The sequence below is a fragment of the Diceros bicornis genome, chromosome 21, assembly GCF_020826845.1.
Source record: "Diceros bicornis minor isolate mBicDic1 chromosome 21, mDicBic1.mat.cur, whole genome shotgun sequence".
Classification (NCBI taxonomy): domain Eukaryota; kingdom Metazoa; phylum Chordata; class Mammalia; order Perissodactyla; family Rhinocerotidae; genus Diceros; species Diceros bicornis.
This window is the reverse complement of record NC_080760.1, coordinates 23,382,413-23,399,108: the sequence shown is the minus strand read 5'-3', so window position 1 is coordinate 23,399,108 and position 16,696 is coordinate 23,382,413. Positions and strand designations below refer to the sequence as shown.

The following is a 16,696-nucleotide window of genomic DNA, read 5'->3' as shown; positions in this document are numbered from 1 at the left end:
TGTTCTGTGAGTTTGGGTTGTATAAAAAGAAGAGCGAGAATGTAGCTAAGACAAAGTGATTTTCATTTGCAAATATTTTTCTTAAATTATACAAGAAAAATAATCAAAGTGAAGAAAATTATTAAAAAGGGGATGCAGAAAAATCTCCCCAAATCTTACCACCTTTACAGAAATACTTTTATAATTTCAAGGTATTTCTTTCCAGTATGTTTCCCTGTGCACACACTTTTTCAATATAATTATAATCATACTAGGCACAAAACCTTATATTCTACTTTTTCACTTGGAATTATAATATAATAATTTCTTCTATGTAATATACTGTTTTAAAGAAGTATTCACAGTATCTTACTCTGAAAAAAATCTGCCCTAAAGAGTTGTCCCTCATTTTAGCTGATAAAGATACTTTCGGGGGTAGCTTTCAAGATTAGCATCTCTTTGAATGACAAGCTAACATCCCTGAATGATAGTGATTCACCTCTCAAAAGACCCCACTCTTCATTTTTCATTTTTAAACTTATAAAACCGATATATTCTTAGTTTTTATCATTTGCCAGCATCCTAAATGGGTTTTTACCTTTAAGAGACAGAAGCTTCATTCATGCATGGATCCAGGGCGGTTTAGGATATTTTTTTCTCCAACATATGATAACACATCTAATCCATTGAGAAAATGAATAAAATTTTTATGCAGGATTATTTACCTACATTCATTAAGGAAACTCACAGTGATTTTGATATGAAAACAAATTGTATACATTAATAACAACTAAGGACATAAACTATTCGGTACGACCAGACCCAGACTGAAATAATATCAGTAAATCATTCACACAATTGTAAAAGCAGTAAATGCACAGCAAGAAATGGAAATGACAGAAGACCCAATAGTGGCTGAAGTTGCTGTCATTCTGCAATTTGCAACAGATAGTTCCATTGTAAATAACATAGTCACTAGTGGGGTCACTTGTCTTGACCTTAAGAACCCCTCAGAAATGACAATTTGAATCAAAATGGTGGTTTTCTAAAGCAGCCATTTTTATAATCATTGATTCCTAGAACAGACATAATGAATTGCTCACTCCTCAAAACATCTCTCGTCACAGAACATAACCAGAAAAAGCCTCAGATGTTCATGAAACATGTTGGTTTTCAGCATCGTGTCATCCTGTGGTGCTCTGCAATCAATTACTGTTATACCATCATTAATAATTTTCTTAATGAAAATGATTCTGTTGATCTCCGTTGTATTTTAATTATCAGAGTTAAGCATAATTACACTGCAGCTCTGAGCTGGCATGTGGACTCCTTTAGGGCGCAATTTTGTTTTAACACACTGATAATGTAATTTTACATTGTGTCAGTTTGTTTGGTTATTATCCAGTAGTACAATTCCACTGTATTCCTGATAACAGATAATAACCTTAGTACCTCCTATATCCTGAAGTCATTTAAAAAGCAATATTGGAATTCTGCGACTAGCTAACTTAATCGCCTTATGATTTTATAATTCCCACCATTAAATATTTGGTTCGGGCACCCACCCTCTTCTGAAAATACCATGAAACTAGGCAACAGTTATACATTTCTCTATGAATTACACAATGGTTAAATAAACACTTAAAATATGAGCACAATTTTTTCCTTTTAAATTAGTTTCTTATATAACATTAGGCCCTTTAGGTAAAGTTAAACATTAACTTGTAGGCTAGTTTGAAAATTGGCTGCCATGTTAAACAGGGCTGTTCTTTCAAAATTCTAATAACATGCAACAGATCCTCTATTTTAAGCTGGAAAATAGTCCAGACTTTTGCAAGGGTCCTTATAATAAACGATCTTTGTTTTACAGTTGATGTACAGAATGTTGCTCACTCAAGTTGGGTCATACTAGAATTTCTGTTATCATTTCAAGAGTGCCTAGTATAGGACCTTGAACATAGTAGATAATCAATGAAGTCTTAAGTGAATTAATTGCATGGTTACATTTGTATGTACAAGCAAAATCAGAACTTTGAAGATGGTCATAGTATGATTTTGAGATTGGTCTTCTACATGACTTTAAATTGCTGTGGTCTTAAAAGCAACAGAGGAATTAGCGTATACTACTGCTGTCACTGCTGTTTTAGTTCTCGAACACTTTCTCTTTAAAGTCAAACCAGGGGCCAGCCTGGTGGCGTAGTGGTTAAGTTTGTGTGTTCCCCTTTGGTGGCCCGGGGTTTGCAGGTTCAGATCCCAGGCTTACTAAGCCATGCTGTAAAATGGAGGAAGATGGGCACAGATGTTGGCTTAGTGCCAATCTTCCTCAGCAAAAAGAGGAGGATTGGCAACAGATGTTAGCTGAGGGCAAATCTTCATCACCAAAAAAAAAGTAAATAAATAAATAAAGCCAAACCACAGAACGAGAAAGAAAGTTTCGCTGATAAACATGTATGCAAATTTGCAAAGAAGAGCAATAACCTGCAACCTTGGCCTAGTAAACAGTATCTTCAAAACTCTGCTAATGGTATAATTGGGAATTGAGGTCAACAGGCTCAAGATTGAATCCTAATTTCATCATGTATGAGCTATGTATTCTTGAACTACTTATTTATCTAAACCTTAGTTTACTCATCTGTAAAGTGGGAATAATGCTGCTTACATGATTAATTTGTTGTAAAAGTAAATAAGAAAATGTATATACAGTGTTTAAAACAATGCCTGGCACAGAATAAGTGCTTAATAAATGGTAACTGCTATTACTAGTGTTAATATTATCATCATTATTACCTTTATACTAGCATTTTATATAAGACTTTCATTAAAAATAAAAATATCATGTGCCCAAAGAAAAAAAGCCAATAATATCTTCAGACAAATGCTTCAGTGATACACAGAAATGATTCTGTGATACAGTTCTCTGCAGACACTGTGGGTTCACAGTGACTGAATGGGACTTAGGGAATTCTTGGCTGTAAATCTGTTATCAGATGATCATGCTTTATTGGACACTTGCTTGATACCAACATGGAGGCCTGGCTTCATTTCCTCTAAATTTGTCCTGACTTATAACCACAAGGACAAACTGTACTGAGTATAAGATAATCACCAGTATAACATTTATAACATATGCAGTTATGTGTATGGGTGCTTCTGCACAAAAATCCTGCAAAATAGCCGTTGCTATTCCATTTTCACAGCTGAGAAAATCAAGATTTAGAGAGGGTAAGTGATTTGCCTAAGGTTCCATAGGTTTTTTACAATGAGCAACAGTTTTTTACAGTGATATTGTGCTTTCACATAGAAAGAAATATTCTGTTTACTTTTGAGTACTCGAAAACACAAAACTCTAAGTAACCTATTTACTTTTCATACATGAGAAACGTCACCGTACTGGGTAAATGCTATAAAGTTAAGAACATAAAGCTATACAGGAAAGAAAAGAAGTCCATCTCCGATGCTCAACAGGCATCCGTGGATTTTAGGAGTCAGTGGGCAGACTTCTGCTCACCCTCCTTCCCCTCCAGCAGCCTCACTTTAACTTCAGCATGGTGCTTTTTAGTATTTTTCCATTGGAGATAAGTAAATTAGAATTATCTGGAGCCTGTTGAGAATAATCACAAAAAACAGATGACCCAACAAGTCTGGTCCATCAATGTCTGGATGAGCTAATTACTTTCTGGAATGACAGGGGGTAGTTGAGGCAAGAAAAAAGTACATCAGATTAAAATATTAATGCCAAATATTATACTTTTTTTACTTTGATAAAACAAGATGATGGCAGTTTGTCAAATAGCACTAAGTGATATAATGTAATTTTATAATAATTATTTGATGGACACCCTGGAAATGAAAACTTTATAATTATATTTAATTTTACTACTGGGCTACATTTAATAACACTTCAAGAGTATTTACATCTCTTAAATAGTAGTAGTTACACATTAAGTGGCCTATCTTACACACCATATGAAAATATTATCAAAAATTTCACAGTCAAGGCATTTTTAAAAGAATGCCACACATAGGCAACTTACATTCTATTTGTAAATAGATATTATCTACTCTCAGATAGCGAGGTCTTATGATAACGATTTTGACACAGAATTCATAAGTAGTTTGGGTTCTTAGCTAGAAAACAAAATAAGGAAATGCAACTTTGGCATCAGTTATTTTTCATCTTCAGTAAGAGTTTCTTAGATGTTAGGAACAATGCATTGCATCTGAGTGCATGGATGTTAGCCCATCAAGTAACCATTTTTGCATGTGCGGGCAGCAGCACTCGGGTTTCATCTGGAGAACTATTCCTCCTCCATCTAGGGGCTCATGAAGGATTAATTCTACTCTTTAGTCCTAAGGATGATGGTAGTCTACCAGGGAGAGTCATTAATTGGTGATTAATTGGTTCAAGGATTGGTATGTGATGTGCCCCAACCCAAACCCAAGAAAAGCGCTTCTCACTGGAGTTGCTGTGCTGGCAGAAGAAATCTGGAGCTTCCCACCACCTGAGGAGAGCATTTCTGAGATTCAAGCCCACAAAAAAGGAAGAGGTAGAAGATAGAGACAGGCAGCCTGGGGACAAAGTTTGAGAAACTGGATCAAGTTGTTCCCGAAGTCCAGAATACCCCTGGACTCTGAGTTATATGAGTAGATGAATTCCCCTACCCTCAACACACACACACACACACACACACACACACACACACACACTTCAACTTTTTTTGCACAAGCCAATTTCATTTGCATTTGTATCACTTGAAAACAAATGAACTCCAACTAAGAAATAACATACACATTATGAAAATGCCTCATATATTATAGATGTTCAAGTCAATACTTGTTAAATCTAACTTGCCAAATCCTTCCAACTATAAAACTCTTTTACTTTGAGGAAGCTTATCATACCTGCAGCCTGTGAAGACAGATGGCTACAAAGCCCATGGGGTCCTGGTAGGAGCACTTCCTGGGGTCATATTTTCCATGACTTGAATGATCCCTACTACAATCCCAGAATATTAAGGTATTCACAGAACTTTGGGACATACTCTGGGTGAGCTATCCCCTCCCTCCCAAGGCATCTAATGCTGAATACCAGGAATTAGCATCAGGCCTCTGAAGTTCATCCAGGAGATTAGAGTCTGTGGCAGAGTTTGCCCAAGTGTGTTATCCAGAGCACTAATTTCAATGGATGTCCATTGGAAACAGAAAAAATATACATATACATCATATGGTCAAATGAGTTAAATAAGTTTTTTGTTTTGTTTTTTTACTACAGGACTTCTCAGAGCATTAATACCAGCAGGCATTATGAGTTTTCAAGAGAGGCCACGATAGGCAATACTTGGTCATGGGGCTCTTTCTGTAATCTTAGGGTTCTGCGGAATGCACTTCAGGAAGTGTCACACTATAATATACACTCTTTGTGATTTCTGGACATCAAAGCCCGAGTGGTTTGAGAGAATTTACTCATCACGTAACAGCGGCAAGGGGAAAGGCAGAGTCACACAGTATAAAGAGTACAGGATTTGGAATTGTCAAGACCTGGATTCAAATTTGGCTCCATTGTCAGCTCTCCATGACTGTGGACAATCATACGACCTCTGTAAGTCACAATGTCAAATTGTGTAAAAAGAGAAACACAGCACCTATCTCATTGAGCTGTTTGAAGGCATCATGCAGGGACAACATATTCTAATATAACTCAGACCCTAAGTTAGACAGATGTGTGTTTGAACTCCCCTTCAACCACTTACTAGCTATGTGAACATAGCAAATTACTTAACCTACCAAAGTCTCGATTTCACCTTGTGTAAAATGGGGTAGGGAGTATGTTATGGGGGTATTAAGTGAGGATTAAGTGAAATAATGCATATACAGTAGTTACTGCAGTTGCTGCTATTTCAACTGCAATACCAACTGTTGTCGTAAGTTGGACAATATCAAATTATCTTCTGTAGGTTAAAAACTATTAAACAGCAGGAATTCATGGTTCATCATCATAGTATGTGAAACGTCTATTATAGTTTCTGACAACCATTCATCATTTGTTTATCTGGTCAATTAATCAATATTTATTTAGTGCTGTTTCTGCACGGGCAACAAGACAGACCAAGGACAGAAAGACACAATCCTTGCCCTTGCCTGGAAAGGCAGGCAAAAATAGCTAACTTTTTACTTACTCTTTTCTTGAATACATAAAATAATGATCATAAATAAGACGATGAAGAACAATGAGAGAAATGAACACAATTTGGTATGGGAGTACCAAGGAGAGGATTCAGGAGTGCATTACAAATGGTGGCTATTATTATCAACGTACAAGGCTAGCACATACAATGCAAGCTTTATGAGTTAATTTATTAATTAATAATTTTCTATAAATTACTCCAAATGGTTTATTGCCAAAAGCCTTAAGGTATATCCAACCATAATACAAACACATAAATATGTTCAAATTAAACTACTACATTGAAGATGGAATTACACTTGTTATTTTTTTTCCTTCTATAACAATATAGCAATCATTGCTCATAAAAGAATGCCTGCTTTAAAAATGCAGTGGATTTGGATTATGACAGGAGAACGGCTACTCTCTTGGTTTTTCCATATTATATTGCCATCAGGGAGATAAGATATTGTACAACAATTTATTCCTAGTAATTGATCCTATAATCCAAGGCATCTTTTCTATTTTTTGCATTCTAAACGTGGGTGTTGGTAAGCTGGTTTACTATACTATTTCTTTCCACTTTGATAGATCATATTGACACATCCTGGGAAAATCTCACTTCCCTCCTAGCTGAAAGCTCCCACCAGCCTACCACAGGTATTTTGGGTTAGAAAATGAGTGGATATGGGACCAGTAATTATAGAAGGAAAAGGAATATAATCATATCCTGGTGTGCAGATTGTTTTTTTAGCTTGCAAATTCCCTCTTTCCGGTGTTTCAACTTTCAAAGGCTTATGGTAGTTTAAAGGCAATCCTCTTATAAGTGTACAAATTGTAATGATTATAGGAACAAGTTGTAATTGTTTCTAGCAAGTTTTTAAGAGTCTTTGATGTTATGATTTGTGTTTTATATGTTAATATATTGATAGGGGTGCTTATTTGCTTGTTCCCTTGTATGCTTTTATGGTTTCTAGGTTCAATGTGCAACTAAAACTTTGATCTCAGTAGGTCTATTTGGTTAAAAAAGAAAGCTAAAAGAAATTAAACATGAGAAGCACAAGGTTTTGCAATATTTACAAAGAAGAGAGATTAGGGATTTCACTGTAAGAGTACAGAGCTAGGGCCCATAACTTGAATATGGAGAAAAGTGTCCCCAAACCACACCACACACGAGGAAGGGCCTGTGTTTTCGAGAGTTGATCCCAGTATGTGCCATCATGGAGCTGTGACTCCTTTGCTGCCAGGACGTAGCTATATGACGCAGTTAGGTTGTGTCACACTGAGCAAATCAAAGGCAGAGCTCTGCAAGCCATTGCTTCCTCTTTCCTGTTTGCCTCCTGCCCTTCAGAAATCACCACAGGGAAGAATTCTCAGTCTGTGCAGTGGTTACCTTTTCAGCTGTCCTCCCATCACGCCTGATTTCAAGAAACTGGCTGGAATGTAGTGCCTCCTGGAGCAAGCACCTTGACCCGAATTGCTAAATTTCAAAAGGAATTTACTTTTTGATAGATAATGCCTAAGAGAGGAATCTGGGATTCCATTAAATCTGGCTATCAATAAAACTAACAGCAAGGAAGGTACTAGTCAAGCCACTCAAATAGAGTTTAGGAAAATGTGTACGGTGCTAAGTAGTTAATGGTATAATACTTTTTGTTTTCTGTTGTACAGAAAAAGAAATGAAACAAAACAGTAGGCTTTGCTGCAAATACAGGTTAGAGAGATTCATAAGGGAAAAAGGAAGAGAGAGAATCAAATTTGACTTTGTACTCCCATTCCAGCTCATTTGGTGCTATTTTGCAATGCTCAGGTTTCAAAACTTCCAAAGAGAGAGGGAAATGATCTCGCATTTACCTTTGCTGTACACAATGCAGTTGTTTTTGTTGTCTTCCACTCCTTGCCAAGTCACATCCAGTAGCCACTTGGGACCAGCAGTCAGCACCATTGGGACCTGAGCCTTTGTCTTCTGTGGAAAGAATGATAACAAACAGATGCCATTTGCTTTCGTTGATTAAAAACTTGAATAATAACTGTACTAATCATTTTATTTTTACAAACAACTAAATCTCTCCAACCATAATCCAAGTCCTTATTCCCCTGTCTCATGATATCTTTTTAAGACGACAGAAGTTGTAAAGCTTTACTGCTTTCACTAATCTGAATGGTAGAATTATTATCAAGGATTTTTTTTTTTCCTAAATGATACTGGATCAGATCTCCAAGATTAGACAGATCTCTTGTGGCTCTGAATTATAAAGAGAATGCAGATGACTTTCATTGCAAAGAGCAGAGTGTTTAGAAGTGAACTTTAGACACATTGTACTTTACTATCAACAGGATCTCACTATTTCCTGAAACAGACAGGAAAGAATTTAAAGAATCAGGATCCATTTCAAAGCTCTATCCTGAGCAACATTTATATTAGAGTAGGAATTTATTCTGAATGAATAATGAAATCTACCCAACCCCCTTTGCTAAGTGTGGATATGTAGTCTGACTGTAACTGAAATAATAATAATGCTAACGATTCACCATACGTTGTCTCCAGGAAGACTATAAAAGAGGAATTGTGAATAAACTCAAATGCAGAGCAACTAAAGCATGACATCCCTCACTCTGAGAAGCATAGAAGCAGGGAGACAAGTGCTATAGTTCTAACAAAATATTTTCAGTGTGCATTTTAAATATAAGGCTCAAAACGTTCATCATTTTAGGCTGTTTGGCACCCAAATTATTTCTTTAACAATGTTGATAAATTCCCATGGCAGGAAATAAACTGGGGAGGAAATAAGTCAGTCTTAGCAAGATGGTTGTTTCCCGACGAGTCACAGTGAACTGGCATTTAGAAATTTATCATTCACCAGCCCATGTTCTGTCTATCAAATATCATGAAACCACAACACAGAGTACAATACAAGGGTCTCAAGGTAATTTCTGAACTGAATTTTCTCCTAGATATGATCCTGCCAAAGAGATCTCAGCCCATTCTGGGACTTTCCCACATGTTATGTGCTATCATAAATTTCCCAAATTGGCATTAACAAGTATTCACTTGAGGAGTTCCACATAATCTGGCCATTTCAAGTCTCTCAGGAATCTGAAAAACCCATTTTATCCACCAAATGACAACAATGATAGCACACGAGGCATGGATCTATTGTTAACTGCAAAGCCATATTAAAAACTACACATAAAATGAATGCTAACCCATTTCTTGAAGTATCAATTATATTAAGAGGTAAAACTACCATAAAATATACTATTTAATGGAAAAATCAACCATGACGGATAAACTAAAAAAGAAATCTGAAAAAAATATTTCAAATATTAACACATTAAGGTGGTAAAACAGATCAATCGTAAGAAATACTAGTATACTGATTTTTCATGTTCATACTTTGATTCATTTTAAAGTCTTAATTTTTCAACCACATATCTTAACATCTGGCAAAATCGATAACCATGGAAAACAGTTATCTGAAATCTCAGTAGGAAAGAAGTAATTTTATATAATATTATAATTTTTTTTAACAATCTAGGCAAAAATGTTATCACGTTATCCCTATAGTTATCAGTGTGACCATTTTTATTTATTTACATTTTAAAAATAGAATTTGAGGACAAGCAGGCTTCTTCAATCTGAAATGATAGTGATCAATATCCAATTAAATACTAAGTCTTAATTATGCATATTTCAGCTCCTTTTACTACTAGAGAAATAAGTAAGTCCACAGATCAGGGTCAGCAGATCTCCTAGTAGGAGCAGAACAAGTCACAGGAGAGAGTCCATCATTTCGATAAATCTGTATATGAGGGATTTAGTGGTCTTATTTGTAACATCTGCTCTCTTTTGATTTTAAATAACAGATTTCAACAACAGGCACCTGGCCCCATTTCTACTGGATTCTCTCATTTCATGGGAAAGACATGCGTTTTAAATTACTTAATCTTTATACTCCATATTCCTTAAAGCCACATGGATTTCTACACAGTAAATCAGCTTTTACAATTTTCCACAGATAATATGAAAAATAGATATTGATCACAAGTTCTTTAGAGAATCTTTTAGTATAAAGTAAATCAATTGATCCTCCATTCATTTTACAATCAAACCAACCAACCCAGTCCTGTGCTTGGTGCTAGAAATATGAGGGGGTCTTTTTTGGTGAAGGATATAGATACATAAAAAAAAAGCTTAACATAATGCAAAAAGTAGCACAGTAGGGACTGCAACGCCATGTGTAAATTGTTGTGGGGTCAATGAAGGGCAAGAGAGAAACTCCTGCCCTGTGGATTCTGGGAATATATCATAGAGAAGGCGACATTCGGGCAGGATCTTAAAGGATAAACAGGAAGAATTTGCAATTGTTGGTAACAGCATGGGCAAAGTCTGAACAGTATAGAAGACAGTCATGAGTACAGGAAATAGTAAGTAGTTCTGGGACTCTGGTTTAAGTTCTTATAAAGTCTTTAGAGCTGTTCTTGGTACATAGAAAGCACTAGATATGCGTTAGCTGTCATCATCATCATCATTAATATTATATTATGATTACTGATAAGTGGAAGGGACATAGCATACGTGTCTGGAAGGGCAGGGTAGATCTTAAAGGAGCTTTTCCTATCAGGCAAAACATTCTGTGCTGAAATCTCTAAGCAGAAGGAAGCCAGTAAAGATTCTTTCAGCAGGAAAAATAAGGATACTACTAATTATGCTACTCACGCAAGTATTTTGTTAGACAATTCCCTTACTTATTTAGTCTTCATACATATTTTCAGATAAAGAAACTGCAACTCAAAGATTAAATAATTTCTTTTAGGTCAAATAGCTCGTAGAAGGCAGAGTCCATATTTATACTTAGCACTACCACTACCACTCTTAGGGTGACCAACCGCCCAGGTTTTCTTGGGACTGAAGGGTTTCCCAGGATATTGGACTTTCATTGCTGTAACTGGAAAGTCCTGGGCGAATAGGAGGAGTTGTTCACCTCCACCAGCAATAAAAAAAAAAAAAAAAAAGCAAAAAATCAATATTAGTGGTTTACATCTATTGAGCACTTGCTAAACGTCAGATGTTAAGTACTTCCTCTGAATTATCTTTTTTGATTTTTACAACTCCAAGAGTTACGTATTAACATTTTCTCCATTTTGTACATAAGCAAATTAAGATTTAAAGGAGTTGGGCCGGCCCCGTGGCTTAGCGGTTAAGTGCACGTGGTCCGCTATGGGCGGCCTGGGGTTCGGATCCCAGGCACGCACCAACGCACCACTTCTCCGGCCATGCTGAGGCCGCGTCCCACATACAGCAACTAGAAGGATGTGCAGCTATGACATAAAACTATCTACTGCGGCTTTGGCGAAAAAAAAGGAGGAGGATTGGCAATAGATGTTAGCTCAGAGCCGGTCTTCCTCAGCAAAAAAAGAGGAGGATTAGCATTGATGTTAGCTCAGGGCTGATCTTCCTCACAAAAAAAAAAAAAAAGATGTAAAGGAGTTAATTTCGTGGCATAAATAAAAATAGTTACTTAATATTTTTCCTTAATGGTAAGTTAGTTAGGCATTACAACTTTTAACACTTTGGAAACATTTATTATAACTTGGCTCAGGTTGAATCTGACGTTAAGAAATTGAACTGAAGGGAAAACAATTTCTTTTACTCCGAATCAATAAAGCAAAAGCAAAAATGTGGCAGACTTGCTGAAAGCTATACTCAAGCTGTAAAGTAAATAATAAGTAGATAAAAAATCTCAAGGGACCAGTTATTACACTTTTGAGGAAGTAAGTCAATTTCTTTCTGGAGAAGTCAACTTTTGTAGAGATTGCCTGCCTTCAAAGAAGATTACCAAGTGTGAGAAGGAAGGAGTTAGTCAGGATTATATGAAATCTACACTCCAGCAAAGTCCATGAATAGAAAATAACAATAATATCCACATTGATCATTAGGTTCACTTTCCCATGTCTCTTTCTAGCATAAGGATTCATATAAGTCTAGAATGTTAAGAGCTGGAAACAACTTTAAAGTTCAGTGAGTTTAATTCTCTAATTTCACAAATGAAGAAAGTAAGGCCAAGATGTTTATCTAGCATCCTACAGAGGATACAGTTGGCACAACGTATTGAGAAAAGAGAGCGGATATAAAAGGTGTGGTGGGCAGAAAAATGGTCCCCCAAAGATATCCACATCTGGAACCTGTGAATATGTTACCTTATTTGGTAAAAGAGATTTTAAAGATATGAAGAAGGTTTAGGACCACGAAATGGTAAGATTACCCTAGATTATCCAGATGGGCCAAATCTAAACACATGAGTCCTTAAAAGTAGAAGAGAAAAGCAACACAGTAGCTCAAAGAGATTCAACATGAAGAGGATGCCACCTGCCTTTGCCGCTGTTGAAGATGGCATACTGAGGCCGTGAAATAAGGAATGTAGTGGGTCTAGAAACTGGGAATGGCTCTCAGTTACAGGGAGCAAGGAAACAGGAATTTCAGTTCTGCAAACTCAAGGAACTAAATTCTGCCCACAACCTGAATGAACAGGAAATGGATTTTTCCCTAGAACCTCCAGAAATGAATGCATCCTGCTGACAAACTGATTTTAGTCTGGTGAGACCCATACTAGACTTTTGATCTACAGAACTTTAATAAGTTTGTGTTGTTTTAAGCCAATAAATTTGTGGTAATTTGTTTTGGCAGCAATAGAAAACTAATACAAAGAGCATTCAGATTTACTGACTTAAAAGTTTTAAAAACATGACAACTTCTTATCAAGTGTGCTCAAAGGTGTGAAACAATTTTCCTTTAGCTGGAATAACACCAAATCTACATTGTCATTCCAAAATCATTGGGTATGTTCAATGTTCTCACCTTAAAGCATCAGAAAACACACAGTGGTCATTGTAACAATTCCTGCTTCTATAATGGGGTATTTAAAACATTTCTTGATTCACCATTGACCTCACAGTTGAGGTGTGGCAAAAAGAACAATACTGTTCTTGGAGTCAGACGATATAGGTTTGAATTCTGATACATGCTACTGGCAGGGTCTGTGACTGGAAAATCACTTAAATGTGGAAGTTCTGAACTTGAGAATGCAAATCTGCAAAATGGAGATAATAATTTCTATCTCAAAGCTTGTCATATAAAACAACCAGCACAGTGTTTAGTACACGTAGAGGCATGTCAAACCTTTCTTGAATACCTACATGAATAAACAAATTAAAAATGTACACAAAGCGTTTATTGAATCCATACTATTTCTCAGGCCTGGTACTGTTTATAGTGATTAGCATAGAAGTCAAGACAAAAATTCTTTATTATCCAATTTAAAGGTAGTGGTAGTCATTAGTGCTATTTATCAATTATTTCCCACTCTGCACTTTCCAGGTCTCTTTTAAAGTTAGGTATGGCCATATGATTTCATTTGACCAATGAAATTGAGCAAGAAATGACTCATGTCACTTCCACACAGAAGCTATAAGAACCAATGGACTCACCATCATGCCTTGCCTTTGCTGACGTGATCAAGAAGCATCTAAGGAAGAAGCCCTGGTAACCACAATGCCCATGGAGCATGATACAGAAATAAACTTTTTAATATAAAAAACTGTTGTGATATTAGAGTTGCTTGCAACCTCAGCAAAACCTAGCTTATTCTCACTTATACAAAGGTTTTCTTCACTTCTTCTGTATTGAAATAACCTAGGGGTTTTTACAGGTTAACGTTTGCACTTGATCTGTATCTAGGGAGTCTCTTTCAGCAATAAACCCAATCAAGGTACAAAACAGGAGCCTTGAATTTCAGTTAAACTGGAATGTTTAAAAAGAAAAAGAAATAGCGTTCACTTTTGAGGCTCCACATTGTAAGTTTAAAAAATCTGCACTCCTGGATACTCTTTGAACCCAGAGTTTCAGGCTTAGACAGCCTACAACTACACAAACTTGACAAGGACAAAATGGGTCAAAAGTGTCATTTCTTAGGAATAATTAGAATCATCTAATGTAGATAAAAGAGGTCAAACTAGCATCCACTTCTCACTAACCTTTGGAGTTACTGGACCGACAAAGGAGGAAGCCTTCAATAAATGTTTATACTCAAGCCAAAAGGTTAATGGAGATAAAAGTAGACAGCCCAAAGGTAAAGAACAGAGGATAATTCCAACCCAAGAAACTGGTGACATCATGCTGTCTTAGGGATTCCAAATTTTGCTTGAAATATTTGTTGAAGATTTCCAAAATGAGGCTTAGGAAGAGCTAGAAGTCTTAGGAAAATATGGCCCATGAGAAGAGCCTGACATTACAGCCTTTTAAAAGAACTCGAAATATCATCTGATGGAAATATTGGCCTACACTGACTTTAGTTTAGGAAATATAACAAAATCTCATTAAAGAATCTCAAGCCAATTCCATGAGATATACTTTGATGCTGATGAAAATGCTCTTGGTGTGTTGCTTCCATAACTGTATGATAGGTAAAAAGGGTTGAGTCCAGTTTGGCAAAATTCATAGCCGTTTTAGCAATTCATAGCTATTTCTATTCTCTCAGCTATAAAAACATATTTGATAGTAGGCACAGACAATCTTCCAAATTTCTGTAGACGTTAGATTTATATAGTCAGAATCAGAAAAACATATAAATATATATATACACACATATATTCCTGGCCCTTAGGAATTAAATGCCACTACCACTGCCAATCTCCCCCAGGGGAATTATTCTCTACATCTAAATGAAAAAAATGATACTGTATGTGATTTGACCTTGTACTACCACAGGGAAAATTTTACACAGTAAAAGTTTCAGTTGATGTATCCAAGCAGTTCTCCACATCGGAATTAAATTCAAATTCAATCTGACAGTGATGAAAACATTATATCACCTTCTCTTTAACTGTGTGAAGTCTCTAGTGACAGTGAACTTGAATTTAAGAATTCCCTTCACCAACAGCCTGTCCTATGAGGGCATAACAACTTAAAATCTTAGAATACCTGGAATGGAGAGAAATGTCAAGTAATAATTCAAGGCCCTACACAATTGTATTTTCAGTAATTCTGGGAGTGGTATATAGTCTCAGCATTATTGATTTGACTGGAACTATACAACTTGTAGTGTGATGATTTCCACATGATAAAACTGTGCTTTTTAGTAAATATCCTTTAAAAAGTTATACAGGATACCATGTGAATGTTTGAACTTGATGCTTCTGAGGTGAAGAATTTTTTTTTTTTCAGAAAACAGAGTATCACTTTAAGCCACATAAACAGAACCACTCTACTCCACGTGGTCCTGTAAGGTTAACATTATTTGTGTGATGATATGAAAACAGGTTCTCAGTGACAACAACCAAATATTCTCCATAACTAATTAATTCCAGACATCATTCAGACATGACTAGGTATATCATGAGCTTCTATAAAAATCATGTGCTCCCATTTAAAAATAGAATAAAATGGCCACTGAACTACATTAGGATGTCCCTTGAATGAGAATTGCAGTCTTCCTTTTGTTTACTGTGTCTATAAATAAGGAGTGTGTGCGTTCCTGTGTGTGCGTGTTGTACAAACAGATTTAAACGAGTAACTTTCAGAACCTCCAATCTCATACTAAGTATCCTATTTATACTTATTGTTTAAGAAGCAACAAAACACAACTTGATTATCAATTTTTCATCGCTTGAAAAAAAAATTGATATGCTAGACACATTTTGAAGCTCAAGCTCAAAGAAATTAAGAATACTCTTATATAAGAAACATGAAAAGTCTAAAGGGGAAAGACATCGCTAATACGCTATAAGAAGAATCACTACACTATACCAATAAGCACAGAATAGATTTGTGAATGGAAGTCCCAGGAAGGTTTCATCAGAATAGTGTTTTACTTGAGCACAGTTCTACAAACTATCTTTTAAGGACAGCATGAGTGAAATTCCAGAGAACTTCTGCTAGCAAATAGCTTCCAGTTCACGGTGGTATGTGGGATCTCAAACATGATAAGAGGCTTTTCCAAAACAAAATGAGTGTGAAATAAAATGATAGAATTCTTGGCTACTATATCCATACTCCTTATGTCAAAGACAGTTTTATCTCTATGAACCAAAAATTTAAATAATCATTATCTCTGAGGTATATTTGCTTTTAGTTCTCAAAATTGTTGAAACACATTATCTTAACATGAGTCACTGCTTAAATATAGAGATTTCAATGTAAGAAATAATGATCTCTTAGGAAAGAGAACACAGTTCCATATATACAGGCCGCTAAAACAATGTCTTTACTTCCAAATAAAAAGAATCACTTCGTGATATTTAGAAAAATAATATAAAATTATCATTCAAGAGTACTCACACTGAAGGTACAGATATTTCATTTTTCAAATGGGAAGAATCTCTAAATGAATAATAAACATTTAACTTATCCAGATATTTATTATATTTTCATTTTCTAAAAAAGAAGAATAGACTCATTTCTCTTTCTCTCTTGCCAACTACACTCCCACAGTCTCATCTGTTCTCCACATACATTTGGCTCCAAAGAGGAACTACTCCCTCCAAGCTGGCAACCAT

General features: G+C 35.9%; 1 protein-coding gene across 1 annotated transcript in view; it reads right to left on the bottom strand.

The window, feature by feature from the left end:
* Positions 1–16,696, bottom strand: part of ZFPM2 (zinc finger protein, FOG family member 2) — a 442,887-nt gene that overhangs the window by 145,197 nt on the left and 280,994 nt on the right. The window contains exon 5 of the mRNA XM_058564775.1: positions 7,997–8,108. Coding sequence (XP_058420758.1) covers positions 7,997–8,108 — 112 coding nt within the window. The remainder of the gene's footprint in view (positions 1–7,996; positions 8,109–16,696) is intronic.